Genomic DNA, 26,600 nt, shown 5'->3' with positions numbered 1-26,600 from the left:
CCTTTCGGAGTCATTGTAGACCGCCTACTGGATGTGTCTTAGTTCTATAGGCATTTTTGAAGGGTTTTCACTTCATACAAATATATCAACTCGAATATTTATCTCAAAGAAACACTAGAATGAAATGAGTGATGAGTGATTTGTATTGTAACACGTAAAATCCATATAAGATAGTATACTTCTCCGCAAAAGCACTGTGCTATTAGGCATCCATGGTATATGGCATTTCTCCAATTCGGGGAAATTCGGGGATTGCGGCATTCGCACCGATTCGAGCTGCTTAACAATCATAGAATCGGCAGAGTGAGCCAATAATGCACGACTATACAAGGCCGTTGCAAGATCGATATTCAATATCCATCCGACCTGTGGTGCATGTGCATGTGGATAACAGGGAATATGCCACAGTCAGATTCACCGGAGTTGCGCTATAATCCCCCCGAGATCACACACACTCCACGTCATGCCCCAATGTTGAATAGCAAGCGCTATCAATGCCACCGATGCTCAAGGGCATTTGCTCGTCTAGAACATCTTCAAAGACACGATCGCTCACGTATGTCTTCTAGACCTTGGATCGAATACCCCATCTCTTACCCCATCTAATACCCCACAGATACCAAAGAGAAACCGTTTGTTTGCGTTCAATGCCCCAAGGCCTTTACACGCAAGTACGATATATGATCCAACAGTCCAGGTACATTTTTAAATACTCACAACTCTAGGGATCTGCTGGCCCGTCATGAGCGTCTCTCACACAACCCCGACACCAGTCCAGCCAACCATCAGAGACACACGCCCTCCCCCGCGAATCCTCCCAACCTGGGTGGGTTAGATTCCTTGGCATCTGTAGTCACAGATAACGCCCAATCTAATCGCACCGCTTTGCATGGGCGCGATGACCATTTCCCAGCGTTGTCACCGTCCGTACACCGCCCGATACTGGGTGGCCAGTTGGCTAGCACAGACGCTCCCTCAGCAGGACACAGTACCCCATCTCCAGGCCCGGATTTTGGATATGCTCTAGGTGGCTTCGGACCGGGATCATATCATGACTTCACCTCATTTTTGGATAGCGTCCCCTTGCCAAATCATCCGTTCTCGCCGGCTTATCAGCCACTCCCGCTCTTTCCACCGTTGCAGTTTTCCCCGGTTCCGGACTATGATCGGTCATCTGATAGAGGGACTCTAACCGAAAATGCTCCTTCGACTCCTTCGAGTTCTGTACTCCCTCGACATGATGCTCAGCTTCCATCACTCCAGCCGGAGGGGTATCATATCTCCCCCACGGCGCGCCAGCCCACGGGATTCGTACCGGTCACGGCTCAATGCCGGGAGAAGTTTTTGGATATGTTGTCCGACTACGCCAATGTGGTCCCAGATCCGTCGCTACCATCTCGGCATGCGCTATCCCGGTGCTTGACGGGGTATGTAACCGGGTACCATGAACACTACCCAATCGTGCATATCCCGACCCTCGATGTAGATTCAATGACATTGCCGCTCTTCTTATCAATGGCGGCATTGGGCGCACGGTATTGCCGCGAGCCAGACACGAGCATGCGTCTCTATCAGATTGCCAAACCAGTGACTCTGGAACATGTTCGCCGAGTCTTCCAGTCGGGCAAGCTGCCCCCGGTCAACGCCGCCGACGACATTGATACCCTAGAAACCCTGCAAGCTTTATTGTATCTGACCTCAGTGTCATTATGGTTTATTAATAACCCTCCGTACCACGAGGCACTGTCACTTCGCAGTATAATGGAAATGCTCACCCGGAAAGGAGGAGTTAACCGGTTACCTGAGAATGACGGGTCATGGAGTAGCTGGATACGACGGGAATGCGTGAAGCGCACCAAACTAATTGTTCTCTGTTTCTTCAACATCCAAACCATAGTCTTCGACGTCCCACCGATGATTCTCACAGAAGATTTCACCCTCGAATTACCCTGCACCGAAAAGGAATGGCAAGCTGCGCGCGCAGACCTCTGGCAGGCAGAGCGCATGAAGAGTCCCGGCGAACCAAAATTCCAAGATGCCCTTTCCGCCCTATTTGGGCCAACCAGCAATGTAGAGCGATTCTCCTCGCTCGGCGGCTACGTGCTAATCCACGCGATCCTGCAAGACATCTGGCTAATGACGAAAGCGGGCCGACTACCCGTATCACGACGGAACCGCTTCACCCCATCGTCAATGACATGCACACCGGAGCTCGTGCACGTCGAACAAGCACTAGAACGCTGGTGCCAGTGCTGGGAGCGTAACCAAGAGTCCTCCGTTGACCCACTCAGCCCGAACGGCCCGCTATCCTTCACATCAGCAGCTCTGCTTCGACTAGCTTACATTCGACTCAACGCGGACTGCGGCTCAGCCCGCCAACTGCAAACCTGGGACCCCGTCCAGATCGCAACCAGTCTCCGCGACAACCTCTCCGTCCGGCGAGGCGACCGTCTCACGCGTGCTGCGCTCCACTGCGCACATGCCCTCAGTACACCCGTCAAGCTCGGCATTGGATTTGTCGCGCACTCACAGGTGGCGCTGTGGTCGAATCAGCACGCTTTGTGCTCCATGGAGTGCGCGGTGCTGTTGGCTAAGTGGCTTGAGGCGATTACGGTGCCGGATCCGGACCCGCGGCTGACGGAGCAGGAGACTCGGTTGCGAGATTTTGTGCTAGAGATGGTTATGGAGGTTCAGCATGGTGTCTCGAGAGAGTGGCTACTCGCTACTAATACCCGGCTCAGTGCTGCGGTAACCCGGTTGTGGGCGCGGCTGTTTACGGCGGACTATATCTGGGAGATGGTTGCTTTGATTGGGAGATCTTTGAATAGCTATGCGGAATTGCTAGAGCAGTAGAATGGAGTTTAACTGTTGCTGTGCTTGCATGGAGTTGTCATGGCAGTATTCAGCCTCCAATATTAGAGCTACAACGACCGTCATAGTCATTATAGCAGCTACCAGACAAGGGCTGCATTTGAATCAATCATATTGCTTACGTCGGTTAGCCTCGGCAATCCTCCGTTGATTTCTCCTTCTCACCCGCCTCTGACCCCAATTCCTAACTTTGGAAGGTTCCCCCGCCATAGGGTGTATGTACATCTCACGGACTTTGCACATGGCTCCCCGATGACTCACTGAATATCAATTTGGCTACGGAGTTGGAGGACTTGCTGACAATTCCAATCCTGATGCTCTGATGCCCTGGTGCCTAACGCTCAATGCCTGTTTTCTCAGGCCCCTGGCTGAGATCAGATGCCCAGGTGTTGTTAGTTTGTCTATTTAACTATGCAGTTCCTCTTCCCCTCCCCCTGCACAATACCTACTTCCAACTCTTATCAATTTCCAACCCTCAAATAACCAAGAAAACAAAACAAAATGCCCCCTTCACCCCTCACAGCATCCCCAGAAGTCCTGTCTCTCCTCAAAGACCTACACACCAAATCTCTAACCCAAGAATCAACCCTGGACTGGCAAAGTCTACCGCAACAATGCACCGCCGACTTCGACTCCATCATGCAGGACAAGTTCATCGCACTTGACCAAGACAAGTGCGAACTAGTCTACCACATCCTACGCAGCATCAACGCAAAGACGGTCGTTGAGGCCGGTACCAGCTTCGGCGTTAGCACCATCTACCTAGCACTTGCCGTTGCAGAGAACGCGAAGCGAGTTAGCGCTACCACCAAGCCGCGAGTTATCGCCACAGAGAAGGAAGAGTCCAAGGCTAAACTTGCTCGAGCGCATTGGGCGACTGCAGGCAAGGAAGTTGAGGGTGTGATTGATCTCCGTGTTGGGGATCTGCGTGAGACTCTTACTTCCGATTTGGGCACTGTGGATTTCTTGTTGTTGGATAGTAAGTGTTTATTTCCCTGGGCTGATGCAGCATGACACGGAGTAACATACTCCGTGTATATGTCTGGTGTTTCATACCCTGCCTGTTATCTTGTATTCGACGTTGCAATATTCGATTGATGTCTGAGATAATGACAGCATCTGTACTAACCACTACTCCTAGTCTGGACGCCTCTCGCCCTCCCCGCGTTGAAGCTTGTCCAGCCGCATCTCCGACCTGGCGCTGTGATCGTCGCTGATAATACCGTCATGGCGGCTGATAGGTATCAGGAGCTCTTTGCGTATCTTGATGCTGAGGGTAGTGGGTTCCGGCGGGTGACGATGCCGTATAAGGGAGGTATGGACATGATTGTTTATCAGTAGATGTAGTCTCCTGAAGTAATCCATATCAGTACCATGGACCTGTGCACTGTCGAAGATATCATGATAATTCGTGCAGCTATTTCAAAATACTCCGTTCATTCTCTTTGATAGGTCAAACAAGGATCCGCCCTACTAGGAGAATAAAACCCCTCATTCTATCAAATCTCTTAATTCCCAAATTTATATCCCTTATATCCCCCCGAATTGATTCAATTCCACCAAACCCATCTATAACCCATATCCAACCATGTCCGAAAACAACTTCCACCTCCCACAAGAAGAAGGCCACTTCAACGCAGCCCCAAGCCTAAACCCACCCCCAACACCAGCAACAAAAGACTACAAACTAAACCACCTAGCCCTGCGCATCCAAGATCCAGCCCGCTCCCTCAACTTCTACATCAACCTCCTAGGCATGCGAGTAATCTTCACCATGAACGCCGGCCCCTTCACGATCTATTACCTCGGGCACCCGCCAGCATCAGCAAAGACCGAAGAAGACATTACCGCGTGGGCAAAGAGCACGAGTGAGATCCCCGTTATGACGAGGACGAGCGGGCTTCTGGAGTTGTATCATGTGCATGGCACGGAGAATGCCAGTGCGGATGGTGGTTCTGTTTCCATTTCTACGGGGAATGTACCCCCGCATCTTGGATTTGCGCATCTGGGGTTCACGGTTCCGGATGTATCGGCTGCTGTGCAGAGGTTGCGGGATGGTGGGGTTAGTATTCTGAAGGATGTGGGTGTTTGTTCGAGGGAGACGGTGCCGCTTTCGGAGTGGGAGGAGGAGAGGGGGATTGGGTGTGGAGAGATTCATGGGAATTATGCATGGTTTTTTGAGAAGTTTGCTATGGTTGCTGATCCGGTGAGTTTCTATTCCCTTTTGGCTCAGGGTGTTGTGCTGATGCGAGTTAATAGGATGGGTATACGGTTGAGTTGATTGCTCAGAGCGTATGATGCTATGAGGATCTACTTCTTTACACTCTACTTGTAGCGAGATTTTGTTTTAGACAACAGGTCGGGAATGGAACGTCCATCCCAGAAAGAGTAGCTTAATGCAGCCTATACAACCAACATGTGATGGTACACACACAAGGTAACAGAATTACGCGCCCCAGCTGTCATCCTCCGCAACGTCATAGTCCATATCCCGCGCTGGAGCGGTGTTGGCCACCGACGTGGACGACATGACTGTGTCTTCCGGTTCGTCCTGTCCAATGCCACCCTTGAATTCCGTTGATGACCCAGCGCTAGGAGGTGCAATTGGCGGATTGGCCACCCAGGTGAGCTGAACCTCGCCAACGGAGGGGATGTTCCAGGGGGAGAACATGAGCTTCTCGGCCTGGAAGCGCTCTTTGAATGCCACCACGACGGTGTTGGGTTGGTCTGGGTGTGCCTCAATGGATTCGTATTCGCCAACACCCTAGAACATAACACATTAGTATATGAGTTTCCTGTTCAGGAAAAAAATGCGTGACCTACCATCAGATGCTGACGCAATGCTTCGTCCTTGTCTGAGTTTAGCGCAACGCCCGATACGGCGACTCGTCGAGGCCGGTTATCCAGACGCAGCACACCTCCTCGTCCGCGAGCCGCAAACCCACCGCGCCCGCGATATCCTCCACGGTAGTTAGGATCGTAACCGCCGCGTCCACGGTATGTGCCTCGGCCGCGGAAGCCACCACGGCCCCGGTATCCACCCCGTCCTGAAGGGTCGGCGGCAGGGTCGAGGCCAAGACTCTTTGCCTCGGCCTCGAGGGCAGCCAGTTGAGCTCGCAGCTTTTTCGTTTCATCACTGATATTCTCATCGGCGGCAGGCTCGGTGGCCATGGCGTCCCCAGCACCGGCAGCATCGCTTGTGTCTGTTGTGCCGCCAAGTCGCTGCATGAGACGGGCCCGCTCCTCCTGCTGTTTCTTGATAAGCTCATCGCGCTGGCGCTCTAGAGCCTGCTTGGCTGCTTCGGTCTCCTGTCGCTTTTTCATCTTCTCCTCATGCGCCCTCTGTGCTTCTTGTTGTTGCTTCTCGAACTCTTCTTGGTTGAAGGCTGGGGCTTCAGGCTGTGCGCTGTCTTGCTTCTCATCGCGATTCGGTTTGTACCAGTAAACCTTCACGAAACGGTTGTCAAAGATGACTTTGGGACTGGACCACGCCGCCTTGGCTTCAGGGAAAGTCTCGTATTTAACCAAAGCAATCTTTTTGTAGGGCTGCAAAGAGACCTCTGTAATGTTACCGAACTCAGAGAAGAACTCGCGCACAGAATCCTCATTGAACTTGTCATCGGGAATCTGCTCAACAACGATCGTCGTAATAGACTGGTCCTCATTAGGTCCTGCCGATGAGAAATCGGACCGGCCGCGTCCTCGTCCGCTGAATCCGCCGCGACCACGGCCGCGACCACGGTCACCGCGCATGGGAGCACCGCCCCGAGCATGCATACCTGCAGTCTTGGGGTCATATTCTGCGACTGTTAGCAATGGTATTATCTAGGATGGTTCAAGTTCTCTTACCATCGTCTTTGGAGACACCTCCCTCGCCGTGCTGGTAAGGGCAAGTATTTCCTAGGTAACATATACCTTGGGTATCATAGAATGGGCATCGCTGGTTGCTTTGTGGAATCTGGTCGGCTCCTGGCTGGCCAGGAGGACCAGGCATCCCGGGCATGGGCATACCCGGCATCTGCGGGAATCCCATACCTTGCATACCCTGCATAGCCATCATTGCTGCCATAGGATCGTTTGGGTCGAAGGGTGGGAAACCGGGCATTATGGGGAAGCCACCAGCCTGCTGCGGAGGGAACAGTTGACCCTGTTGCTGTGGGGGATATTGTTGACCCTGCTGCATTTGATGTCCACCCATAAAGTCGCCTCGACCGCCTCCTCGCCCCCCACGCCGTGCAGTCTTCATAGCGCGATTCTGGAACCCACCATCGTCCTGATCCGGCTCCCCTTGGAATCCATCATTAAAAGTTCGTTTGCGGTTGGCACTGCCAGGAGTAACGGCAGCCCTCGGGCCGCTGGGGGCATTCACAGGAGGTTGTGACGAGGGAATGTGGGCAGCGGGCTGGGGCTGGCGCTGAGGCTGGGGTGCAGGTGCGGGTGTAAGAGGTGCGGGTTGCTTGGGACCAAACGTTGTAAAGAGCTCGTTGACGAATGGTTGCGTATCTAATAAGTGTTAGTGATATGAAGCAATTCGATGCGATCAGACGTCAGACGCACGTTCGCGCAGGAAATCCTCGAGGTTTTCCACTGTGACCTTCTTGATTTCGTCGGCAGGCGCATCGGACCTAACTAGCGCCAAAACATAGTCCGCGAGCACATCGGAATCAGCATCGGAGCTATAGACGGAATTAACAGGATTAGTGGCTGTTCTCTTTTCATGGGGCCCGTGAAGAACAGATCCTAGTGCCTGATCAACTCACATGTCCTCTAGTTTTTTAACCACCCATTTCTTCACATCAGCGGCCTCCTCATCAGTGAAATGCATGGTGAAGATAATTTCCGGACAAACTCAAACTGTGAGAATTGAATTGAGTCGAACAAAAGCTCAACGTGAAAGTGGCGATGCTTGCAGGGATTCGGTTTCAACAAAGCCGTCACTCGAAAAGGATCCTGCGCGTGTAGGAATAATATATGGGATGAAATCGCAGCCTTGTGTTTCAAAGAACAAAGCTTGAAATTGAGTTTTTTTAAGCTGCTAAGCATTCACCCCCAACCGTGAGGGAATGGAAGGGCACGGCAACGCGATGGTGAAGGCAAAAACGCGCGAGTACCGGTAGGTCACGTGTCTACTTGACATCGGACAATTCCTCACAACTCCTCAAGCTACCATGTATACTGCGATTGCATGTGCAGTCGGATTCTTACTTTTTGTTTTTAATCTTTACAATTACGCGCAACTCTACGTATGAACAACTGTGCCTAGCATACCAAGTTTATTGTCATATCGAAACTGGTTGCTAGACTACAGCAAAAAAACGCAAAAAGCAGAAAACCCTCAGTAAAAACCAAATGTAGAAACAGCAATGAAAGGACAGAAGCAATGACGCCAGAGGCTTCAAGGCTCATGCCCATATTTCTAAAGACGGAACGTTCGAAGCAAATACCGACGAAGGAGGGAATAAAATTTTGTTGAACCGAAGAAATTGTATTGAATTCATCAATCTCATGAAAGATTCCACGAATGACTGGCAGAAGGGAAATTCTGTGCGACCGTGAACATTTTTACAGCTTGTCGTAGTACTATAGAACCAGGTTAGTAACTGTGGCCAACGAAACTGAGCAGAGAGACTTACGTTTTCGTAACCGGGAACGACCTCCTTGAGACCCTTGCGCTTGCGCATCTCCTGGACGACCTGACCGGGCTTGGTGGTGGGGTCGAGAGGAGAACCGCCGGGGAGGATGCTCCAGTGATCGAAGACGGACTGGGGGAAGGCCTGGCCACCGGTAGCGGAGCGCAGATCGGCAGGGAAACCGAAGGACTCGTTGACGGGCAAGTAAGCCTTGACCATGAACAGAGGAGTACCGGGACGCTGCTCCTCGGTGTAGACGTGACCACGGCGGCGGGTGAGGACACCGTAGATACCACCCATAGCCTGCTCGGGAACCTGGATCTCGACGTTGAAGATGGGCTCGAGGAGAGCGGGGTCGGCCAACATGGCAGCGGCGTACAGAGCACGACGAGCAGTGGGGATGATCTGACCACCACCACGGTGAATGGCATCAGCGTGTAGGGTAACATCAAGGATGTTGAAGCGGACGGAACGCATGGGCTCCTCGGCAACGGGACCCTCGCGGGTAGCCCACTGGAAACCGGAGACAACGGAATCCTTGATTTCGTTGAGGTACTGCACGGCCTTGGTCTGGTCGATGAGCAGGTTGGCACCGGTGGTGTCGGGACCGAAGCACCAAATCTTACGGGCATCGGTAACATCCCAGCCGTACTCGTCAGCAAGGACACGGGCACGAGCCTTGAAGTCGTCACGGGGGCTGATCTTGCCAGACTCAATGGCCAGGGAGACCTCCTCCTCAATGGGCTGGGCAGTCATGTACAGACGGTTGTGCTTGTTGGGCGACTTGGACAGAGCAGTCATGCTGGACTCGCCAGCGACGGTCTCACGGTAAGCAACGACGGGGTCGGAGATACGGAGAGGAACACCAGCGTGGTCCTCCTCAAGATCCTTAAGACAAATCTCGAGGTGGAGCTCACCGGCACCGGCAACAATGTGCTGGCCAGACTCGTTGATCATGGTCAGGACACAGGGGTCGGACTTGGAGAGACGCTTGAGACCCTCGACAAGCTTGGGCAGATCCTGGGCGTTCTTGACCTCGACGGAACGCTGCACAACGGGGGAGACGGAGAACTTCATGACCTTCATGTTGTGGGCGGTCTCATCAGTGGTGAGGGTACCGGACTTGAGCAGGAACTGATCGACACCGACCAGACCGACAATGTTACCGGCGGGGACATCCTCAATGGGCTCAACGAAGCGACCCATCATGAGAATGGTACGCTGGATGGCCTTGATGAAGAGATCCTCCTTGCGGCCAGGGACGTAGTTGGGACCCTGGATGCGGACCTTGATACCGGACTTGACGGTACCGGCGTAGACACGACCGAAGGCGTAGAAACGACCCTTGTCGGAGGTGGGAACCATCTTGGAGACGTAAAGCATCAGAGGAGCAGAGGGGTCACAGTCACGGATACCAATGCAGGCCTTGTCGTCGGTGGGACCCTCGTAGAGGGTCTCGGCACGGTACTTCTGGGCAGTGACGGGGGAAGGCAGGTGGATACAGATCATCTCAAGAAGGGCATCAGCGGCAGGCAAGAACTTGCGCATGATGAGCTTGAGGAGGGCCTTGCCCTCGAGATCCTTCTCATCGTTGGTGAGGGAGACCTCAAGCTTCTCGAGGAGAGTGAAGATCTCATCACGCTTGTTGTGGTTGACAGCGGCGAAGATCTTGAAGATGGGGTCCAAGATGAACTGGTTGAAGGCACGCTCAAGGGGCTTGCCCTCGTGCTCACCCTTGTTGGTCCACTTCTTGGTCTTGGGGTTGAAGTAGTTGTCGCCCCAGAGACGCTCAAGCATCTTCTTGCGGTCAACACCGAACTTCTTGGCGTACTTGACGGCGAACTGGCGGACAGTGAAGCACCAGCCGTGGAGACCGGAACCGAAAGCGATGGTTCCTCTGTCGGGGTAGACCTGGACGTCACCGAGAGCCTTGTCGAAGTAGGTGGAGATAATGACGTTGACGGACTCGATGGTACGGGAGAAGGACTGGTACAGGTCCTCCTTGGAGACCTGGAGCTCGAGAAGAGCACGGTCAACCTTGTTGATGCACAGAACGGGCTTGATGCGCTCGGTCAGGGCCTGACGCAGGACAGTCTCGGTCTGGACACAGACACCGGAGACACAGTCGACTACGACAAGGGCACCGTCAGTGACACGGAGAGCAGCAGTGACCTCGGACGAGAAATCGACGTGACCGGGGGAATCGATCAAGTTGATCAGGAACTCGTCACCATCGACAGCCTGGGGAATCTCCTTAAGATCCTCTGGGTCGGGGAACTTGGCGTACAAGGAGATAGCGGTGGACTTGATGGTAATGCAACGATCCTGCTCATCGGGACGGGTGTCCATGAAACGAGCCTCACCAGCCTTGGCGGCGGAAATAATACCGGCACGCTGGACAAGGGAGTCGGAGAGGGTGGACTTTCCGTGATCGACTAACGCACAGAAGCAAAGTCAGAATCAGCCATTTCACCATATCACCCTTAAGTTAGAACTTACCGTGGGCAATGACGGACATGTTTCGGATGTTAGCCCGACGGTCCATCAGAGACCGGATCTGATCTCGGTTAGTGTCGATATTCATGATGCCTTGATAATTCGTTTCAAGGGAGAAAGGCTTTCAAGCATCACCAGTGAAGATGGGAGATGGGAGATGGAAGGATATCAATCGAGTAAAATATATCCCTTCTTCCACTGGTAATGTTTGATATAACCTTGGAAACCTCAAAAGGCAAATACTGACCTCTTCGATAGTGAAGCTGTTCACATCACTGTTAGCTGTATGTCCTTCCAATTCTAGTGACGGATCTCAACTTACTTAACCATTTTGGCGGTTGATCCTTAGTAACTAGGATTAAAAAAAAGAAAAGAAGAAGAAGAGCACACAGATGACTAGGACCGAGAGTTCTCGATCACTGAATCAAAAAGTTCTATGTGCAACTGCTCCTGGGGGACAGAGGTAGAGGGGGAAAAGAAGAAGAAGAGGGGAAGGGAAAGTGGGAGAGAAAAAAAAGAAAAGCGAAAGTGGGGACTTTTTTTTCCCCCGGTTTTGTGCGTTTCGAGCTGACTAGCCCATTTTCCCATATAGAGAATGAGATTATTCCCTTTTTTTCATTAATTATTTTTTTTAATCAGATGCCTCTCGTTTACTTTTCATTTCAGCCTTTTTTCTTGATTTCAAATCCTCCATACTTTGTTGTCCTGACTCACTACGCTGACATATTTTTGCCATCCGTGGGTGCTCCGGTGACGTTTGACAGCCATATCACAACCGAGAGATATTCCGACTCTTTTTTATAGCTATATCTGTAACCTCTTGGTCTATCTAAAGGTTAGAAATGAGTCAATTTAGAGCCTATGATTCACCCCATGCTTTTGGCTTTCCAAGGTTCTTCGAAATGAACTTGACTTCATGCCCAAAACCCCTCTATCAACTATGGAAGGTGGGGCAATGCACATTAGTAAGCGAGTTCAAATTTGATCTCATACAGCTCAAGAGCTCAATGTACGGCCACAGCTATATATGTATATACTAGTGTATCAATTCCAGTATATATTTCGTAATAGACATGCTTAAAGGGCTTTGAAAAGAAGATCCCATCTCGATATACCCCTCGAGCAAATTTTCATTTTGCATTACTAGCTCATGCAGCATGCATTAGTGGGGGGCAACTCCTCATTTAGATGTCCAAGGCATCAAGGCACCAAGGCATCAAGACAATAGATCATCCCACCTGCATTGTTGTACCTAGGTACATCTCCTTGGTATACTATAACAAATGGGCAATACATGTACTGATTACTCAAGGCAAAACTAATGTAACCAATGGAGTTTATGTATGTCAAATACTGGACTCCGTCTATCGTGATCTTAAAACAGTCGGGGCAGTCTCTCCACCCAAGTGCCCCGGCAGCCACCCTAGCCATATAATATACAATCGTGTGATTCGAGAATTTCTTGACCTACCAAACAACATATATGGCAGGATTAGATTTAGATTCTTTTATCCACCAAAAAAAGAGAAAAGAAAAGAAAATAGAAAATTTACTATATAAGCTCCTTATAAGCTCCCTCGCTACTTCTTCGCCTTCCTAGAGGGTGAGCATAACCGAAAAAGAAAAACATGACCCAAGCTCATGAGCAGCGTTGCCACCTTGTCAACAAAAAAGCCGCCTATCTGGTTTTATTGATGGCATATAAATACCGAAAGTGATCAATCAGACCTTGAAATGGTACCTTGAGGATGATATTGAGGAGAGATGGCATGCTCAAGGTCATTGTGAAAACAGAGCTTTAAAAGCATCCAGATAGCAAAGATGGGAAGATACCATTCTAATAATCATTGAGCTCGTTAAGTGGTGGAGTGTGTTACCTAGCTTCTATTTCATTGGACTTGTTGTCTTCCAATGACTGTCCAATCTGATATATCTGGTATATATTTCTCCGAACGCGACTACCATATGATCCTGACCGAAAGATCCCAGAAAATTTACATATTCTGCCAATGTCATTTAACCGATCGATATACCACATCAGTCTTCTTGGTCACCACAGCGGGTCGCATTTCCGCTTCATGTTTCTGATGTGACCATTAAGCCGCGGGGTTTGTTCATTGAGTCGAGTTCTACATCTTGTAGGGGCAAGCATGCTCCCATATTCAGTTCTCACTGGCTATTGTATTAAAGAAATAAAAGTAGTATAAATCGCAGACTCTGGGGTGAACGGCCAGCGAGTGAACCGTAACATGATTTGTGATCCTTCTTCATGTAGATCAGCAGAGACCTTTCGAATACGATGGGTTTCCAGCACATGGATAGGATCCACGATAGTTCCGATATTCTCTTCTTCAATCTCAATCATTCGCTGGGCGCAAAGACCAGAGTATCGATCCTGCCAAACACCGTGGTAGAAGGGGGAATTCAGCATTAGGTCAACCGCCTTCCGACGTATCAAAGGATGCCGGCAGCGAGAAGCGACGAGAAACATAGGCGGTGTGATACCAAGATCGAAGCTGTACAATATATTGTAATCCCGTGACTGTGTCTTCCAAATTTCCGTGACGCTCTCGGCGAGGTCAGCAATGGTCTGAAAATGCTCGGTGAAATCGTCAAAAACGCTTTCAAACTTAGCACCGTATGTTTCAGTAATAACTGTGGATGCATGATAATAAAGCTCTAAGAGGTTGCGGGTGCACTTCTCAATTATTGGAGGATCCGCTGAAAACTCGAAATGGTCCAAGGCTTCTTTCCACTGCCGCAGAACGGTGATAGGCGCTCTTTGCGGTGATTGGGAACCCCTAGGCTGCTCACGCTCCAAATAAGAAAAAAATGTAATTCATGACACGATCGTAGTCCTTCCTGGCAATGTCGAGAGAAGAGTAGGAGGATGGAATCGTCGGGGATGGTAAACAGAGCGGAACCCCAAGATTGCTGAGCATATGTCGGGAGTCCATGCATAAAGAGAATTGCACGCGAAGCCGTTGCATGACGGGTATTATCTGATCATTGATAAAATCCAGCGTTGGTCGAGAATATTCTCGGAGATTGTTATAGGTGTTAGTACGGTGTCTCCACCAGTATAGCAGCTTTAGGCCGGCCGTCAGGTGGAGCAGACAGGCGGCATCGCCGCTTCGAAACTGCTCGAAACAAATAAAGAGGAGACATAGGGTCATGATGAGATCCGGTCTTGAAGACATGTCAAGGGATCCATGCACGCACTTGATGGCTGCATTATAATGTTTCAGGGCTAGCATTTGTGCCGTGACCTGAGCATGTTCTTGTGATCGGCGAATGGAGACACAAGCATCTACCGGCTCCAGGCTTTCATGCAGCGAAGCGAGCGCGGTGAGGGCATGCTTGACGGGCAATTCGCTGTGCCCGAGTTGTAGAAGAGTCGACAGCCACACATTTGCATCGCGATAGCCAAAGATCCGGTGAGCAGTTTGACTCCGGAAGAAGAGAAAAGCTCGTCGTTCCTCGTCTTTCAAAGAACCTGGAGAAAGGCTGTACTGCAGAGGGGTTGGGTAACCCTCACAAATCCATTTCGTCGTGACACAACGTAGACAGGACGGCTTTTGCTCATCACATTTGATACGCCTACATTACGAGATTATTAGTTAAGGGGAACTCATATCACTAGCTAGGATGCGAACACACCGAGACCTTGGGTAATGCACTTATTAGTGGTAGCCTTCACAGATTGGTGTAGGGAGTCTTACTTGCAGTTGAAGCATCCACTTCGCGTCTTCCGTGTTGACAATGCACTTGAGCTCGTGGCCTTCATTTCGACAAGCCCTGAGCTACAGATGAGATCGGGATATCCAGTCGTGGGCAACAGGCGACTTTGGCTGGAAGCGGTCAGCAGTGGCAAATGCTGGACCTGAGAGATATCACTGTGCGGATCATTTCCCCTACTTGGTATTCGTTGAATTTTCCTCTCCTTACTTCGATATTTGCCGTGTTCGATACACTAGAAACTTGTTCCGACGCTAGACAAGAGCCGGTGTACGCCCGAGCGCTCCCCGGACGGCGACCGAGCGGGGAAGGATTGTAAAGCTCTCGTGGAGTTATATGCTCTTCTGAAATATGAACTACTTGTCGGTCTACATGTCGAACAGGATCACAATATTATTTACTCATACACCGGTTGTGGGCTTCCCTGAAGCAACTTTCATCCCGTCTGACCCTACTTCCGACATACCATACCTCAAGTCCTTATCTGTTGGACGCATCTCTACATAGTAAGGACAAAATTTACAAAATAGCTTAGTATGAGCTTCTCAGTGTTTGTGCAGGGATATGCGCATGGAACGCTTCTCATGTACCTCTGGCATGGAAATTCCCCCCTGCCATGGCTGCTTGCAATACGCCGATTTGAAGTCTAGGATAATCTCTATCGCACTGTACAGTGAACTCATTAAGTGTGCTAGCATTCCACCCAGGGTAACCAATATCCGCACCTGAGGACTAGTGACGGTAGAGTTAATTGGCCATATTCAGTCAAAGACAAAATTTGACTTCATATAAACATGAATAGGTATGCTAACAAACAGATAGAGAATGTATGATTCGAGTCGAAATGCATGTTGTCTAAGAATTTCACATGTGGAATCCCGCCTGCTTTTGTAAACCAACGCCTGGGCTTGTAACACTTGAACAATAAGCCTCCCCTGATGTGAGAGTGAGAACAATCAAAATGAGCATTGATCTGATCCGGAGAGGTTAAATCTTGACCTTCCATTTCCAGCGCCAATCCAACACCGCCCAACGTGATAGTGCTACGCTGATCAACCCAACAAACAAAATTGCGGAGTAGAACCCAATGAGAACCTGGGGAGTTGTTGATTGAAGCAATTTGCCTCCGACAGGCACCGTGAGAAGGACTCCAAACGCGGCGACACTGTAAACTGTTCCATAGAATCGACCATACTCTTCGGTTTTGCACAGTTGGCCTGCCTAAATAAATTATTAGCTTCATTGGTTCAAGGTCAGTTATTTGTAAACCGCAGTATTCGGTTAGAAAAGCATGGACTCGAGGGTCCGGAATAGGAGCAAGACAGGGGAGCGTACACAAACAGGTGCCAAAGATAGCCATCCACCAGACCCAAAACCGAATATTGCAACTACGGCATAGAGCGTGGCCTCATTATGGGATCCATATGGGAGCCAAAGACATGCCATAATTATTAGGGTGAGACAGACCATGGACAACAAGGTATTGAATCTCCCAACCTGATCGGCAGCGAACCCGGGTAGGACTCTTCCGAAAAGACTCATTCCATTCAACAGCGTCAGCGAGTAGAACTGAAGATCTTCTGAGAAGCCAGCAAAGCGCACATATGTGGGGAGCAGGGCCGCGCAGCCAAAGATAATAAATTCGAACGAGAAAACAGCGGCCGCAAGAAAGCAAAGCCGAGGTGAAGCCAACGCTCGGATATCGATGGTTACCCTGCTTTTGCTACCGGTTGGAAGTCTCCCTCTAACCAAGAACACACCTAGCACGTAGCACCCCAGAGCCATAAAGGCAATTATGCGCATTGCCCATAGCCAGTCATACTTTTGAAAGAGCGTTCGAAGAAGCAAGGGAATGATCGCTCCACCGGCCGATGACCCTGCCATGCAAATTCCAGATGCCAAGGCACGGCGCCGATAAAACCAGTGACTGAGAACCGAAATTGAAACGGTAGTAATGACGGCAGATGAGACACCTCCGAGAACCCCAAGACAAAGCATGAAGTGCCAATACTCTGTGCATTCTGCCAAGAGCATATAACAAGCAAAATTGGCAAGGCTTCCGAATATCAAGAGGACCCTAGGTCCATAAGTGTCAAAGAGAGGTCCGACTTGAACTCCCAGGAATAAAGTCAAGAACACAAGCACAGCTGTGATCCATCCGACATCGCTGACGCTATAATCAGCGAGCTGATGAGTATTGATATAGTCCTGGACCGATCCAACTGCACAAAGTCAGTTATAATGAGAGCGACTTGACTTCGGCTAGCTACTTGCCGGCAGTTTGAAAGCCAAACGAAGGAAACATCATCAAAAATGAGCCAAGCAAACACGTCCATGCGGCCCAGGTGTCCTCCGGAAACGCATCTTTGTCCTCCTCATCGGAATCGGAAAGGTGATGGGCTCCGTTACTTCTGTCGGCGATAATATGATGGCTGAGCGGCACACGAGGCTCGGGGACGGCAGATCGGCGCATGATGCTTTCAAATTCCTGTGAGACCAGCCAGGGATATCAGCAAGGAAATTTCAAAATTTGTCTGGAATTAATCGATCGCAATGAGCCTAGCCTGACCTTTGTATTTCACGACGCCTACACCTTGCAGGGAGAAACTGTACATCGTATATCCAATGCTGGCTGATAGGGGTGGGCGGCTTCTTAAATAGTAATCATCCACGATTTGGATCCATGGACCCATAGGTGTGTCAGAGGCTTGTTTAAATTCTTATTCGCCAGAATACTTTGAAATTGCAAAATCCCACTTGGCAAAAAAATCGAAGCCATTTCCCACATAACTCTCTGTTGAGTGATGTAAAGACGTCACGTCACGGTGGTACACAAGAAATCCACGATATGGTAGATCCATCACAAGCTAGTTGATTGGTTGTAGTGGTTTAAATGCGAACAGGCCAATAAGCAGCTGCGGTCCCCATCACGGACCCACCCAATCCGTTTGAGCCTAAATTTTTTATTCAACGCGTATTTAACTGTAATTGTATAACAATATAACAATACATACCTACATACTTTACCAAGGAAGTGATATGGATTTTCAAGGCTGCGAAGAATCTTAACTAAAGTCGTCTTAGGAATACCTACTCCGTACATATTCAGCCTCTAGACCCGTGGAGGAAGATCCTTTAGTCACCATCTGACCAAACCCCCGGGAACAAATTCGTCATGACCATTTGTAGGACTACTTTTACATATATGGATATATGGTTCAGATATCCCATCTTCGGCCTGAGACAGGGTTAATATGGCTCATATTTAACCTTGAATAGGACCTAACATATATATGTAGGTAGGTAGGTAGTAACTGACCTCGGGAGTGAAGATACCTATTAGTCCCCAAACCATGGCAAACCCTTCACTCCATTTTACCATATGAGGCTGTCTGCACGCCCTGTGGGTCCTCTGCATCACTGAAGCAGCATTCGCTGTGTTCATCGCGTATCATGCCGTACTATACTGACTATACCATACGTTATGGCATTTTCGTCCATTACCTGGATCCACTCTAGTCATAGGGCGTGCTTGTCCCCACAGGGCGTGCTCTCATGCCGGACTTCTGGGAACCTTTTGATCGGCGCAAAATTAAATCGTACCTGGAAACTGTCTATAAGTATTTCGGAGGGAGCAACAAGGATGGTCAATTTTCACTGTCTTCACTTCGTTTCTCCAACATGGGTTCCCATACGGATTCTTTACAGCCGCTCGACGCATCTAAACTGACGTATGCCTACACTACCACCCCACGAGAGGTACCCGATGCCAAATTGCTTGCAAGCAATCGCAAGACAATCTGTACGGATCACATGATTGTTGCCTCTTGGGATGTCGAGAATGGCTGGTCCACGCCCGAGCTGAAGCCCTATGGTCCTTTCAGCCTTCTACCGAGTGCATCCTGCCTCCACTACGCGTACGAATGTTTCGAAGGACTGAAAGCATATCGCGGCTATGACGGAAAACTCCGGATGTTCCGAACCGACCGCAATTCTCGCCGCCTGCTAATGTCCGCCGAGCGGATTTCCCTTCCTCAATTCGATCCGGACGAACTGGAGAAGCTCATATATAAGTTGCTCTCGGTGGATGGCGCAAAGTGGCTCCCGAAGAGCCGCGCCGGGGATTTCTTATACGTGCGCCCGACCATTATTGGCACGGACTCCCAGCTTGGCGTTGCAAGGCCAACAGAGGCTCTGCTGTACATCATTGTTGGATATATGGCTCGCATGGATACACCTACTGGCGGCAAACGCTTGCTGACGAACCCGGATGATATGGTACGCTCCTGGGTGGGTGGGTTCGGTTATGCTAAGGTCGGCGCGAACTATGGACCATCGGTACTGGCCACCCAGGAAGCCTATCGTCAGGGTTATCACCAGGTACTCTGGTTGTACGGCCCCGAAGGTGACTGTACCGAGGCAGGCGGGAGCAACTTCTTCGTGATTTGGAAGCGCAAGGATGGAAAGAAGGAGCTCGTTACAGCCCCGTTAGACGATCAGCTCATTCTGAACGGAGTCACCCGCCGAAGTTGCCTCGATCTGGCGAAGGATCGACTGAAGGATGAACTTGAGGTCACTGAGCGCAAGTTTACCATCGGTGAAATTCAGGAGGCCGCTGCAGACGGCCGACTGCTGGAGTCATTTGCTGCCGGGACAGCTGTAAGTTGTGGTTCCGCACTCCTTCCACGAAATTAAATACTAATCAGTTTATAGTGGTTCATTACTCCGATTGCCTTGATCCACCACCGTGGAAAAGACATCAATATACCAACTGGTCCTGATGGAACACCGGCTGAAATCACAGGGAAAATAAAGGGATGGCTGGGCGATATGATGTATGGGCGTGTCGAGCATGAATGGGCAAGAGTGGTGCCCGAGAAGGAAGTCAATTGAAGCAGTAGCCATAGTTTGAAAAGCAGCCCGGTAGATTGCATATTTTACAAAATAAAGCTTATAGAAAAATACACAGATCGTGAACGATTCATGACTTTGACCCTTCTGACCTCTTTGTAATGGGTAGAATAACGGCGACAAATTCAGATGGCGCGTGTGCTGGCCCGGGCAGACACCGCCCACAGCTGATGATTCATCCCCCAATTTCTCCAGGGCTTCTTTGCCACTACTACTGGCAAGTTCTCGCATCTTAATTAGTCTCGAGGGCACCGATAGCTGCCTGAGCGAATACACTATTGGTCCCGATCATTTATTTGGCTTGTGGTGTGTCATTGGGGCATGCGCTCACCGGACCCTCTTCGTCCCAGCACTTAAGTGTAGCTCCACTCCTTTCCTTCCCTCTCCTTTCCCCAGAGTGAGTCAATCCAGATAGATCTAATACAATCGTATTGATCTCTTTCCAGCTTCCTCCCAAGAAGATGGCAGCCCCGCGGCGTCAATCCTCGAATTGTACGAGATTTGCCTACCTCAAATTACCGGGATTATGACACTAATATACCCCATAGACCCTGAAGGAGACATTGAGCCACCTCACACTGGCGGCTTTTTCGATTATCCTGAATATATTAATAACACATATACACGCGCGTTGTTTGACCCGATGGGTCCGCTACCTTCTAGCAGGCATGGTGCAGACTATAGTTCCGCCAATGATTTTAGCTCTCATACCGCCAACTTCCCGTCCAAGAACGCCGCGGAAGAAATGCCATTGAATGCGACCCCAGGCTCTTTCGCACCGAACTACGGTGACTTCAGTCCTCAAGGGCTTGATGACTTTGCTTGGATGGACCATGCATCGTTGCAATCATTGCCTACGCAGCAACCTACCCAAATGATTGAGTTATCTTCTGGTCAATTCACTTGGCCTACCACAACATCGCCATGTGGAACTATTGAGAACGAAGAATCAACATCAAGACCTTCTCTACCGAGGGATCTGTCACGTGGCTACAGAGGACTTCCTCGACGAAAAAGCGGGTATATGATACAGAAAGTCGACCAACGACCAAATGCCACCTTCATCCCACCCACTGCAGGCCCAGCGGATCCTTTGGAACGCTGGAAAGAATCGCCCCCCGAAGGAGAGGCTGCCAGTTTATCAGCTATCAAGAGTGCGCTTGAGAATTTCTCGACATATTCCGGTGGGCCTCAACGGCCTGGTACGCCTGGGTCTCAGGGCGGGCGAATTGTTCCAAAAGCATCGTTCAGGATCCCGGGCACCTTCAACAGCTAGTAGGGAAAGCGCCACAAGTGTATCTTCTCAGCGCTCGAACCGATCCGGATTGTCTGCTTTGTCTAATGGCAGCCAAACCGCTTCGGACAAGACATCTGCAGGCGTTCAAAAGAAACATGCTGGCAGGAAAAAAAGAAGCTCGGCTAACAACCCTCGCATATTTTGCTGCACATTTTGTTGTGATAAGTTCAAGAACAAATTTGACTGGATGCGTCACGAAAAGTCTCTACATCTCAACCTGGAGACCTGGGCATGCGCACCATTTGGAGGGTCTGTGGTGTTGGAGTCAACTAGTAGAGCCCATTGTGCCTATTGTAACCAACTCGATCCATCTCTGGAGCACCTGGAGCAACACAATCACGGACCCTGTCAGCAACAAATGCGTACTTTTCGGAGAAAGGATCATCTCCTTCAGCATTTGCGGCTTTTCCACCGTCTCGATGTTATCCCATTAATTGAGGATTGGAAACGTGTCACCACGGACTTCCCTTCCCGGTGTGGATTCTGCGACGGTCGCATGTCGACCTGGGAGGAGCGGGCCGATCATCTGACATTTCACTTTCGCAAAGGCTGCACCATGGCCAATTGGAAAGGCGATCATGACTTTCCTCCAGATATCACCGCACAAGTGACAAACAGTGTCCCGCCGTATCTGCTGGACTTCGAATCACGAACTTTCGTCCCTTTCTCTGCCACTAACAGAGATACCAATGATCATCTCTCTCAGATGCTGTCCCGGGCCACATTCGTGGATGCATCAGGCGTGCCCCAAGTGCTTCCGGAATCTGCGGACACGGAGCTGCAGCCGGTCCAACAGCCTCAATTGGATTCTTACACCGAAGTTCTTACCCGTCATTTAAGTCATTACGCACAACAGATGATGAGCCGAGGCATTATCCCCACCGATGAAATGTTTCAGGCAGAGGCAAGACGTCTTTCGTATGATTCCGAGGATCAGTGGGACCAAACGATAGCTGATAATCTTGAATGGTTGGCTAAATTTCGCGCAGAGCAAAGCAGCAAGGGTGCTTTTCAGACTCTGGAGCAAGGCCCTATGGGGTAGATCTATAACATACATTAATCTAAAATAAGACTGGAATTCAGCCTTCATAACGCTGGATATCTCAATGCGACTCAACGGTAATACCGCTTTTCTCCCTGATAAGTCTGCCATATTTTATGAAAGCAAAGGGTATCCAGGCCAGAGCAAAGGCAAAGAACCCTAGCAGCGAGCTAGCCCAGTGAATACCAAGTTTGGTATACATAGGGGTTGCTGCAAATGGCAGGACGACCGCCATCATAGCTCTCGTAGAACTAGCAGCTGCCTGTGCAGAGGCCGAAGCCTCTTTATATGCATCCGTTAGATAATTCAACAGTGCAGTGAACACAAGCAGATAGCCGAAACCAAAGAATATTCCTGCCATCATCGGAACTGCAGGATGGATGGATTTGTAAGAGCTCCAACCAAGCCAGAAAAGAGCGACGACAATTCTATTTGATTGCAGTCACATGTGTAAGCGAAGCCGTGAACAGATTCAGGGTACTATACGTACGATGGGGCACCGATACAGGCAAGTGGAAGTCGGCGGTACTCCTCAACCGAGCACCATGATTGGCCTGCTGCTACAGCCTTATTATGATATGAGGCATAGACCAGCGCAACGCAAAGGCCAAGAAATGACCCAAAAATCACTGTGGTGGAATGAGTCTTGCGAATCTTTTTTGGTAATATTTGGACGGGAAACCCACTGGGAATAAAGGCCAGACCACTGAGACCGTTCGAGAGTCCATATATCCCTTTGTTCATCAGCCCACGAAATTGGATCCTGCAAAATACCGAGTATTCACCTACCTTTGAAGATTATTGGGTAAGCCTGGAAAAACAGGAACAGTATTCCATATACAAATGAGAGGTATAGAGACGTGAATGAGACGATGGGTTCCTTCAGTAACATTGAAAATGGTCGAATGAATATTTTCCGCGCTGAAAATTGTGCTCGTGTTGTGTGAGCTTCGTCATTCATTTGAAGGCTCTTGGTTTTTTGCCTTTCAAGGACGGGTGAATATGTCTCTGGAAGCAACAGTATAAATGGTACACCGGCTCCGGCGATGATCAAAGCGACCCAGAAGACCCAGCGCCATGAGATTAGAACTGTAAAGCCCGATACCAAAGGCCCTGCCATCGGACCGGCCATTGCGGTGAAGAAGAAAATGACCATTGCTCTGCCACGTCGATTGGGCTCGTTGTAGATATCGCTGTACAGGCCACTCAGCACAGCATTAGGTGCTGATCCGCTCAATCCACAAAGGAATCTGAAGACCAACAAAGACTGGAAAGTGGGTGACAGTGCGCAGCCAAGGGTGAAGAAAGTATATGCCAGGTATGTTCCGATCATCACTGGTCGGCGTCCGACACATTCGCTCAATGGTCCAAAAAATAGCGGACCAACCGCAAACCCGACAAGATAAAGGGAGTTCAAAAGCACAATTCGAATGTCATGTTCAGATATCTCAAAGGCTGCGGCAATGAATGATGAAGCTCCCGAGGGAAGTGAAGCGCCGAGGGATGCATTAAAGGCGAATATTGTGCCTGCTAGGACAATTTGGTTTTTTCTGAGCTATCAATACACCGTATTAGCTTCTCAAAATTCGAAGAAACAGGTTGGAAGAGTGTGATGTTACTCTGGAAAAGTTCACAGCTGGCTGATAACACAGTTTACTTGCTGATGGATACTCTGCCTCTGAAATCTCAACGTCTTGCGTGACCATCACGGCCAGTTTCTAACAATCCAGATCAGTCCTGAATCGGTCACAGAAAAGGAAAGAGAATAATTGTCATTAACTTATTAACTTACTATAGCGAGCGGTAGAATCGCACTTAAATTGGGTGGTGTACAGTTAAATGGGCCATGATAAAAAAAAAATTCTGCATAAATATGAGGGCTATACTAAAGCTTCGGGGACTTCAAAGGTCCAACGTGGATGATGGCACGCCCTACCTAGGTAGGTATGGTATCGTGCACGCCTTACATGGGCCCATGGACCCACTTTGATAGCCTCGAAGAGACTCGAGCCCCACAACCGTATTTGGCGTCACCGTATGTATCGTCAGTGTATGGACCGTATCTATGTATGTACCATTTCAGTTACCTACATACATATGTTGTAGGCGATAATAGTCTTTTAAGGATTACATGTGTACCTGCGGCCCTTTTCAATAGTTATATTCGTAGAGGCGTGTTGACATTCGTCGCTTTTAGTTCAGCGCGTCTCCTCCCCCCGAGCTCTCTTTATCCTGCACTTTTCAGCGCCCACTTTCTTTCATTCCGGTCCTATTGACCACTGCGCATGAGCCTTCCCTCACGCACACCGTGTGTACTGTTCTTCGTCCCACGAGAAGTTTTAATCTGCTCATATCTAATATCGCCTTTGATTTCTCCTCTGTGCCTCTTAACCCCACCGTCCTCAATAATGCCACCGATCACTTCTGACAAAGACCTTCCTAAGTTGCTTGATACACCCACAAAGCACGTCAAATGGGTGAAAAAGCTGGTCCTCAGGCATCTACGTAGTGCTGTTAAGCACATCGACAGGCCTCCTATGCAGGGGATGTTTAGCCGAACCCTACTATTGACATTGGGAGATGGCCGTGAGGTGGTGCAACAATTTCGCACTGAGCCATTCGACCTAGACGCTTTCAAGATTGCAAAGAAAGCCTTGGGCCCTGTCGTACCTGATGCCATGGCTTTGGAGATGAGGACCTTTTCAACGAGGGAGTTTGAGCTTATTCCTTTACTCGCCTTTATGGCAAGATGTGGGTTCACGGAATTGCCGGCAAGGGCGCAAAGGGCCGAATTGCGATTAATAAATCTCTTGGTCACGTTCTGTCTAAAGGCTGCCTCGCCAATAGCAGTGACGAGGCCGTGAATGGCCGTGTCCGCAACCACCTTGAGGCCCTCCTAGCATCGCCTCGAAGAAGATATCAATCCGTACCGACATCTGCTTCAAGGCTTTCTTGATAACATAGAACGGCTGAAGAAGCTTCCACTATGGGTCGCTCACTATGACCTGAACCAAGTAAACGTCTTAATCGATGAGGAATGCAATATCACTGGCTTGATCGACTGGGAGCTTTCCAGCCCTCTCCCATTTGGTGTTGGCTTCGGTCGCATTCACACCTATGCTGGCGAATATACGGGCGGGGGGTTTTGGGTGCCTGATGAATTTGAGGATGCAGAACGAGCTTTCTGGAATGAGTTGTTTGATGGAATGCCGGCAGAAACTCGTGACGAATTGAGAAACCAAATCGACCTTGTCCAGGATGCCGTTATCCTTGGAACACTTTTAGATTGCCTGGCTTTTGAACAAGGGAAGGTTGTTATTGGCTCGGTTCCTAAGAAGGCTCTCCCTAAGCTTCTTACTTACCGAATCCCTTTTGTTAGAGGGAACGAGCCCCCGTACAGAGACTAAAGCTAGACAATGATTTCACTGTATTAGTTTCTCTTGTCAGCATTCTTCCCGCACACCATCGCTTTTGGTGGCTATGGCCTTGCAGATGGGCACTTTGGTGTGCGCTCGCCAAAAGCTTTGATAGCTTGCTCGCTGCCCGAATCGTGCTTGGGTTTGCTGCCGCCGCTGGAGAGGTAAGACATGAATTATGAAGGAAGGACCTTATGCTTCTCTGACACTCACCATGTTCTTGCCGATGACTTCTCTCTAAGAGTATCGTTCACAGAACTGACACTATGCAACTATTCAGTCTTGGGTCTAGTTACAGTAATTAGCCCCAGATAACATGGCAAACTCAATAAACATCTGTGCCGCGGGGCCTTAGCGAATAGCTTTCCTCTAGGTAAGACCCCTCCTGCATATTCGGCCACAGGTCGAAAATCCCGGATAGGGAGCACTTCATCCACCCTGGAAACGGCGGCTCGGGATCTTCCTCTAATGCCTCAACGACTTTCACATAATGACGCTGCATATCTTCTAATCGTTGTGGTAGGTCTTCTGGAAGTGGAGCGCTTTGTAAAGTCTGAAAAGTCTCCTCGTCAATCACAATAAACATACGGTAACTAGGAAAGCAATCGAGCTTATCTCGCTCAGTTACCTAGGCTTTAAAATGCGTGCGGACCTGATCTATCGATGCTCCATCGAACTAGGAAGCATCTTCAACGACGCGTGGCTTGTACTTAGCCCGTATTCCATCGAAGGAAGTTCTGTTGAACTCATTTGTCCTAGGTCATAGCGGAGGCAGGATTCGTAGTCCTTATAGAATCCATCCTTGATGTACGCTGTGGTAAGGTCGACTATACGCGGGAAAGTGACATGAGATTGCTGGGTGTAGGTTGTCCGGTATATTGTGTAGCCCCATGTTGGTTCCGTGAAATTCAGCCAGTGATAAAGATCACGAAAATGGCCTGGAAGCCAGGGGATAGCTGCCTCGGTAATCGAATTCGCGACATGACGGTGGGGGGTGGGATTGACGTGATCTTGCGGTGGTTAAGAGGTAACGGGTAAGTCTGCGGATAGAGAAAGGTGCAACCTCCTAGGAGCATAGGCTAAAAGGGGGGGAGATGGTAGGTCAATTGATTAGCCCCACTGTGAGATTTTTTTGGATCAGGATCGAGACCGCTAGAACGAACGGTCATGTTGACTGCGCAGTCCTATTTTGACGGGTG

General features: G+C 49.7%; 12 protein-coding genes across 12 annotated transcripts; 7 read left to right on the top strand and 5 right to left on the bottom strand.

Annotated features, from left to right (window-relative positions):
* Positions 1–471: 471 nt before the first annotated feature.
* N7519_003143 (transcription factor domain-containing protein) lies at positions 472–2,853 on the top strand (the record flags this gene model as incomplete). The annotated part of the gene is made up of 3 exons (XM_057289921.1): positions 472–556; positions 617–671; positions 726–2,853. The coding sequence occupies 3 exons, from the start codon at positions 472–474 to the stop codon at positions 2,851–2,853; spliced, it is 2,268 nt and encodes a 755-aa protein (XP_057151123.1).
* Positions 2,854–3,372: 519 nt separating this feature from the next.
* Positions 3,373–4,212, top strand: N7519_003142 (O-methyltransferase; the record flags this gene model as incomplete). The annotated part of the gene is made up of 2 exons (XM_057289920.1): positions 3,373–3,850; positions 4,013–4,212. 2 exons carry the CDS (start codon positions 3,373–3,375, stop codon positions 4,210–4,212), a joined length of 678 nt encoding a protein of 225 aa, XP_057151122.1.
* Positions 4,213–4,459: 247 nt separating this feature from the next.
* On the top strand, positions 4,460–5,163 carry N7519_003141 (putative lactoylglutathione lyase (Glo1); the record flags this gene model as incomplete). Its single annotated transcript, XM_057289919.1, has 2 exons — positions 4,460–5,077; positions 5,131–5,163. Coding segments are annotated over 2 exons (651 nt in total), but the record flags the coding sequence as incomplete, so codon positions are not given.
* A 154-nt stretch (positions 5,164–5,317) lies between these two features.
* N7519_003140 (CCCH zinc finger and RRM domain protein) lies at positions 5,318–7,696 on the bottom strand (the record flags this gene model as incomplete). Its single annotated transcript, XM_057289918.1, has 5 exons — positions 5,318–5,635; positions 5,695–6,671; positions 6,721–7,374; positions 7,429–7,547; positions 7,632–7,696. 5 exons carry the CDS (start codon positions 7,694–7,696, stop codon positions 5,318–5,320), a joined length of 2,133 nt encoding a protein of 710 aa, XP_057151120.1.
* Positions 7,697–8,433: 737 nt separating this feature from the next.
* On the bottom strand, positions 8,434–11,327 carry N7519_003139 (elongation factor 2; the record flags this gene model as incomplete). Its single annotated transcript, XM_057289917.1, has 5 exons — positions 8,434–8,451; positions 8,505–10,936; positions 11,001–11,058; positions 11,245–11,260; positions 11,320–11,327. 5 exons carry the CDS (start codon positions 11,325–11,327, stop codon positions 8,434–8,436), a joined length of 2,532 nt encoding a protein of 843 aa, XP_057151119.1.
* A 1,846-nt stretch (positions 11,328–13,173) lies between these two features.
* Positions 13,174–14,784, bottom strand: N7519_003138 (Zn(II)2Cys6 transcription factor domain-containing protein; the record flags this gene model as incomplete). Its single annotated transcript, XM_057289916.1, is given in 3 exon segments — positions 13,174–13,798; positions 13,812–14,597; positions 14,720–14,784. 3 exon segments carry the CDS (start codon positions 14,782–14,784, stop codon positions 13,174–13,176), a joined length of 1,476 nt encoding a protein of 491 aa, XP_057151118.1.
* A 938-nt stretch (positions 14,785–15,722) lies between these two features.
* Positions 15,723–17,208, bottom strand: N7519_003137 (putative MFS monocarboxylate transporter; the record flags this gene model as incomplete). Its single annotated transcript, XM_057289915.1, has 3 exons — positions 15,723–15,956; positions 16,077–16,957; positions 17,064–17,208. 3 exons carry the CDS (start codon positions 17,206–17,208, stop codon positions 15,723–15,725), a joined length of 1,260 nt encoding a protein of 419 aa, XP_057151117.1.
* Positions 17,209–18,416: 1,208 nt separating this feature from the next.
* On the top strand, positions 18,417–19,628 carry N7519_003136 (uncharacterized protein; the record flags this gene model as incomplete). Its single annotated transcript, XM_057289914.1, has 2 exons — positions 18,417–19,394; positions 19,449–19,628. The coding sequence occupies 2 exons, from the start codon at positions 18,417–18,419 to the stop codon at positions 19,626–19,628; spliced, it is 1,158 nt and encodes a 385-aa protein (XP_057151116.1).
* A 544-nt stretch (positions 19,629–20,172) lies between these two features.
* Positions 20,173–20,922, top strand: N7519_003135 (uncharacterized protein; the record flags this gene model as incomplete). The annotated part of the gene is made up of 1 exon (XM_057289913.1): positions 20,173–20,922. The coding sequence occupies one exon, from the start codon at positions 20,173–20,175 to the stop codon at positions 20,920–20,922; it is 750 nt and encodes a 249-aa protein (XP_057151115.1).
* A 379-nt stretch (positions 20,923–21,301) lies between these two features.
* Positions 21,302–21,985, top strand: N7519_003134 (uncharacterized protein; the record flags this gene model as incomplete). The annotated part of the gene is made up of 1 exon (XM_057289912.1): positions 21,302–21,985. One exon carries the CDS (start codon positions 21,302–21,304, stop codon positions 21,983–21,985), a length of 684 nt encoding a protein of 227 aa, XP_057151114.1.
* Positions 21,986–22,046: 61 nt separating this feature from the next.
* Positions 22,047–23,691, bottom strand: N7519_003133 (uncharacterized protein; the record flags this gene model as incomplete). The annotated part of the gene is made up of 4 exons (XM_057289911.1): positions 22,047–22,413; positions 22,476–22,719; positions 22,775–23,540; positions 23,605–23,691. 4 exons carry the CDS (start codon positions 23,689–23,691, stop codon positions 22,047–22,049), a joined length of 1,464 nt encoding a protein of 487 aa, XP_057151113.1.
* Positions 23,692–24,393: 702 nt separating this feature from the next.
* Positions 24,394–25,392, top strand: N7519_003132 (uncharacterized protein; the record flags this gene model as incomplete). The annotated part of the gene is made up of 3 exons (XM_057289910.1): positions 24,394–24,651; positions 24,735–24,911; positions 24,961–25,392. The coding sequence occupies 3 exons, from the start codon at positions 24,394–24,396 to the stop codon at positions 25,390–25,392; spliced, it is 867 nt and encodes a 288-aa protein (XP_057151112.1).
* Between the last annotated feature and the right edge of the window lie 1,208 nt (positions 25,393–26,600).

The sequence above is a fragment of the Penicillium mononematosum genome (genome assembly GCF_028829835.1).
Source record: "Penicillium mononematosum strain IBT 11891 chromosome Unknown utg000002l:1.0-8112719.0:1.0-8118358.0, whole genome shotgun sequence".
In the NCBI taxonomy this organism is placed as follows: domain Eukaryota; kingdom Fungi; phylum Ascomycota; class Eurotiomycetes; order Eurotiales; family Aspergillaceae; genus Penicillium; species Penicillium mononematosum.
Note: the sequence above shows the minus strand (reverse complement) of the source record. Positions and strands in the feature narration are given on the sequence as shown.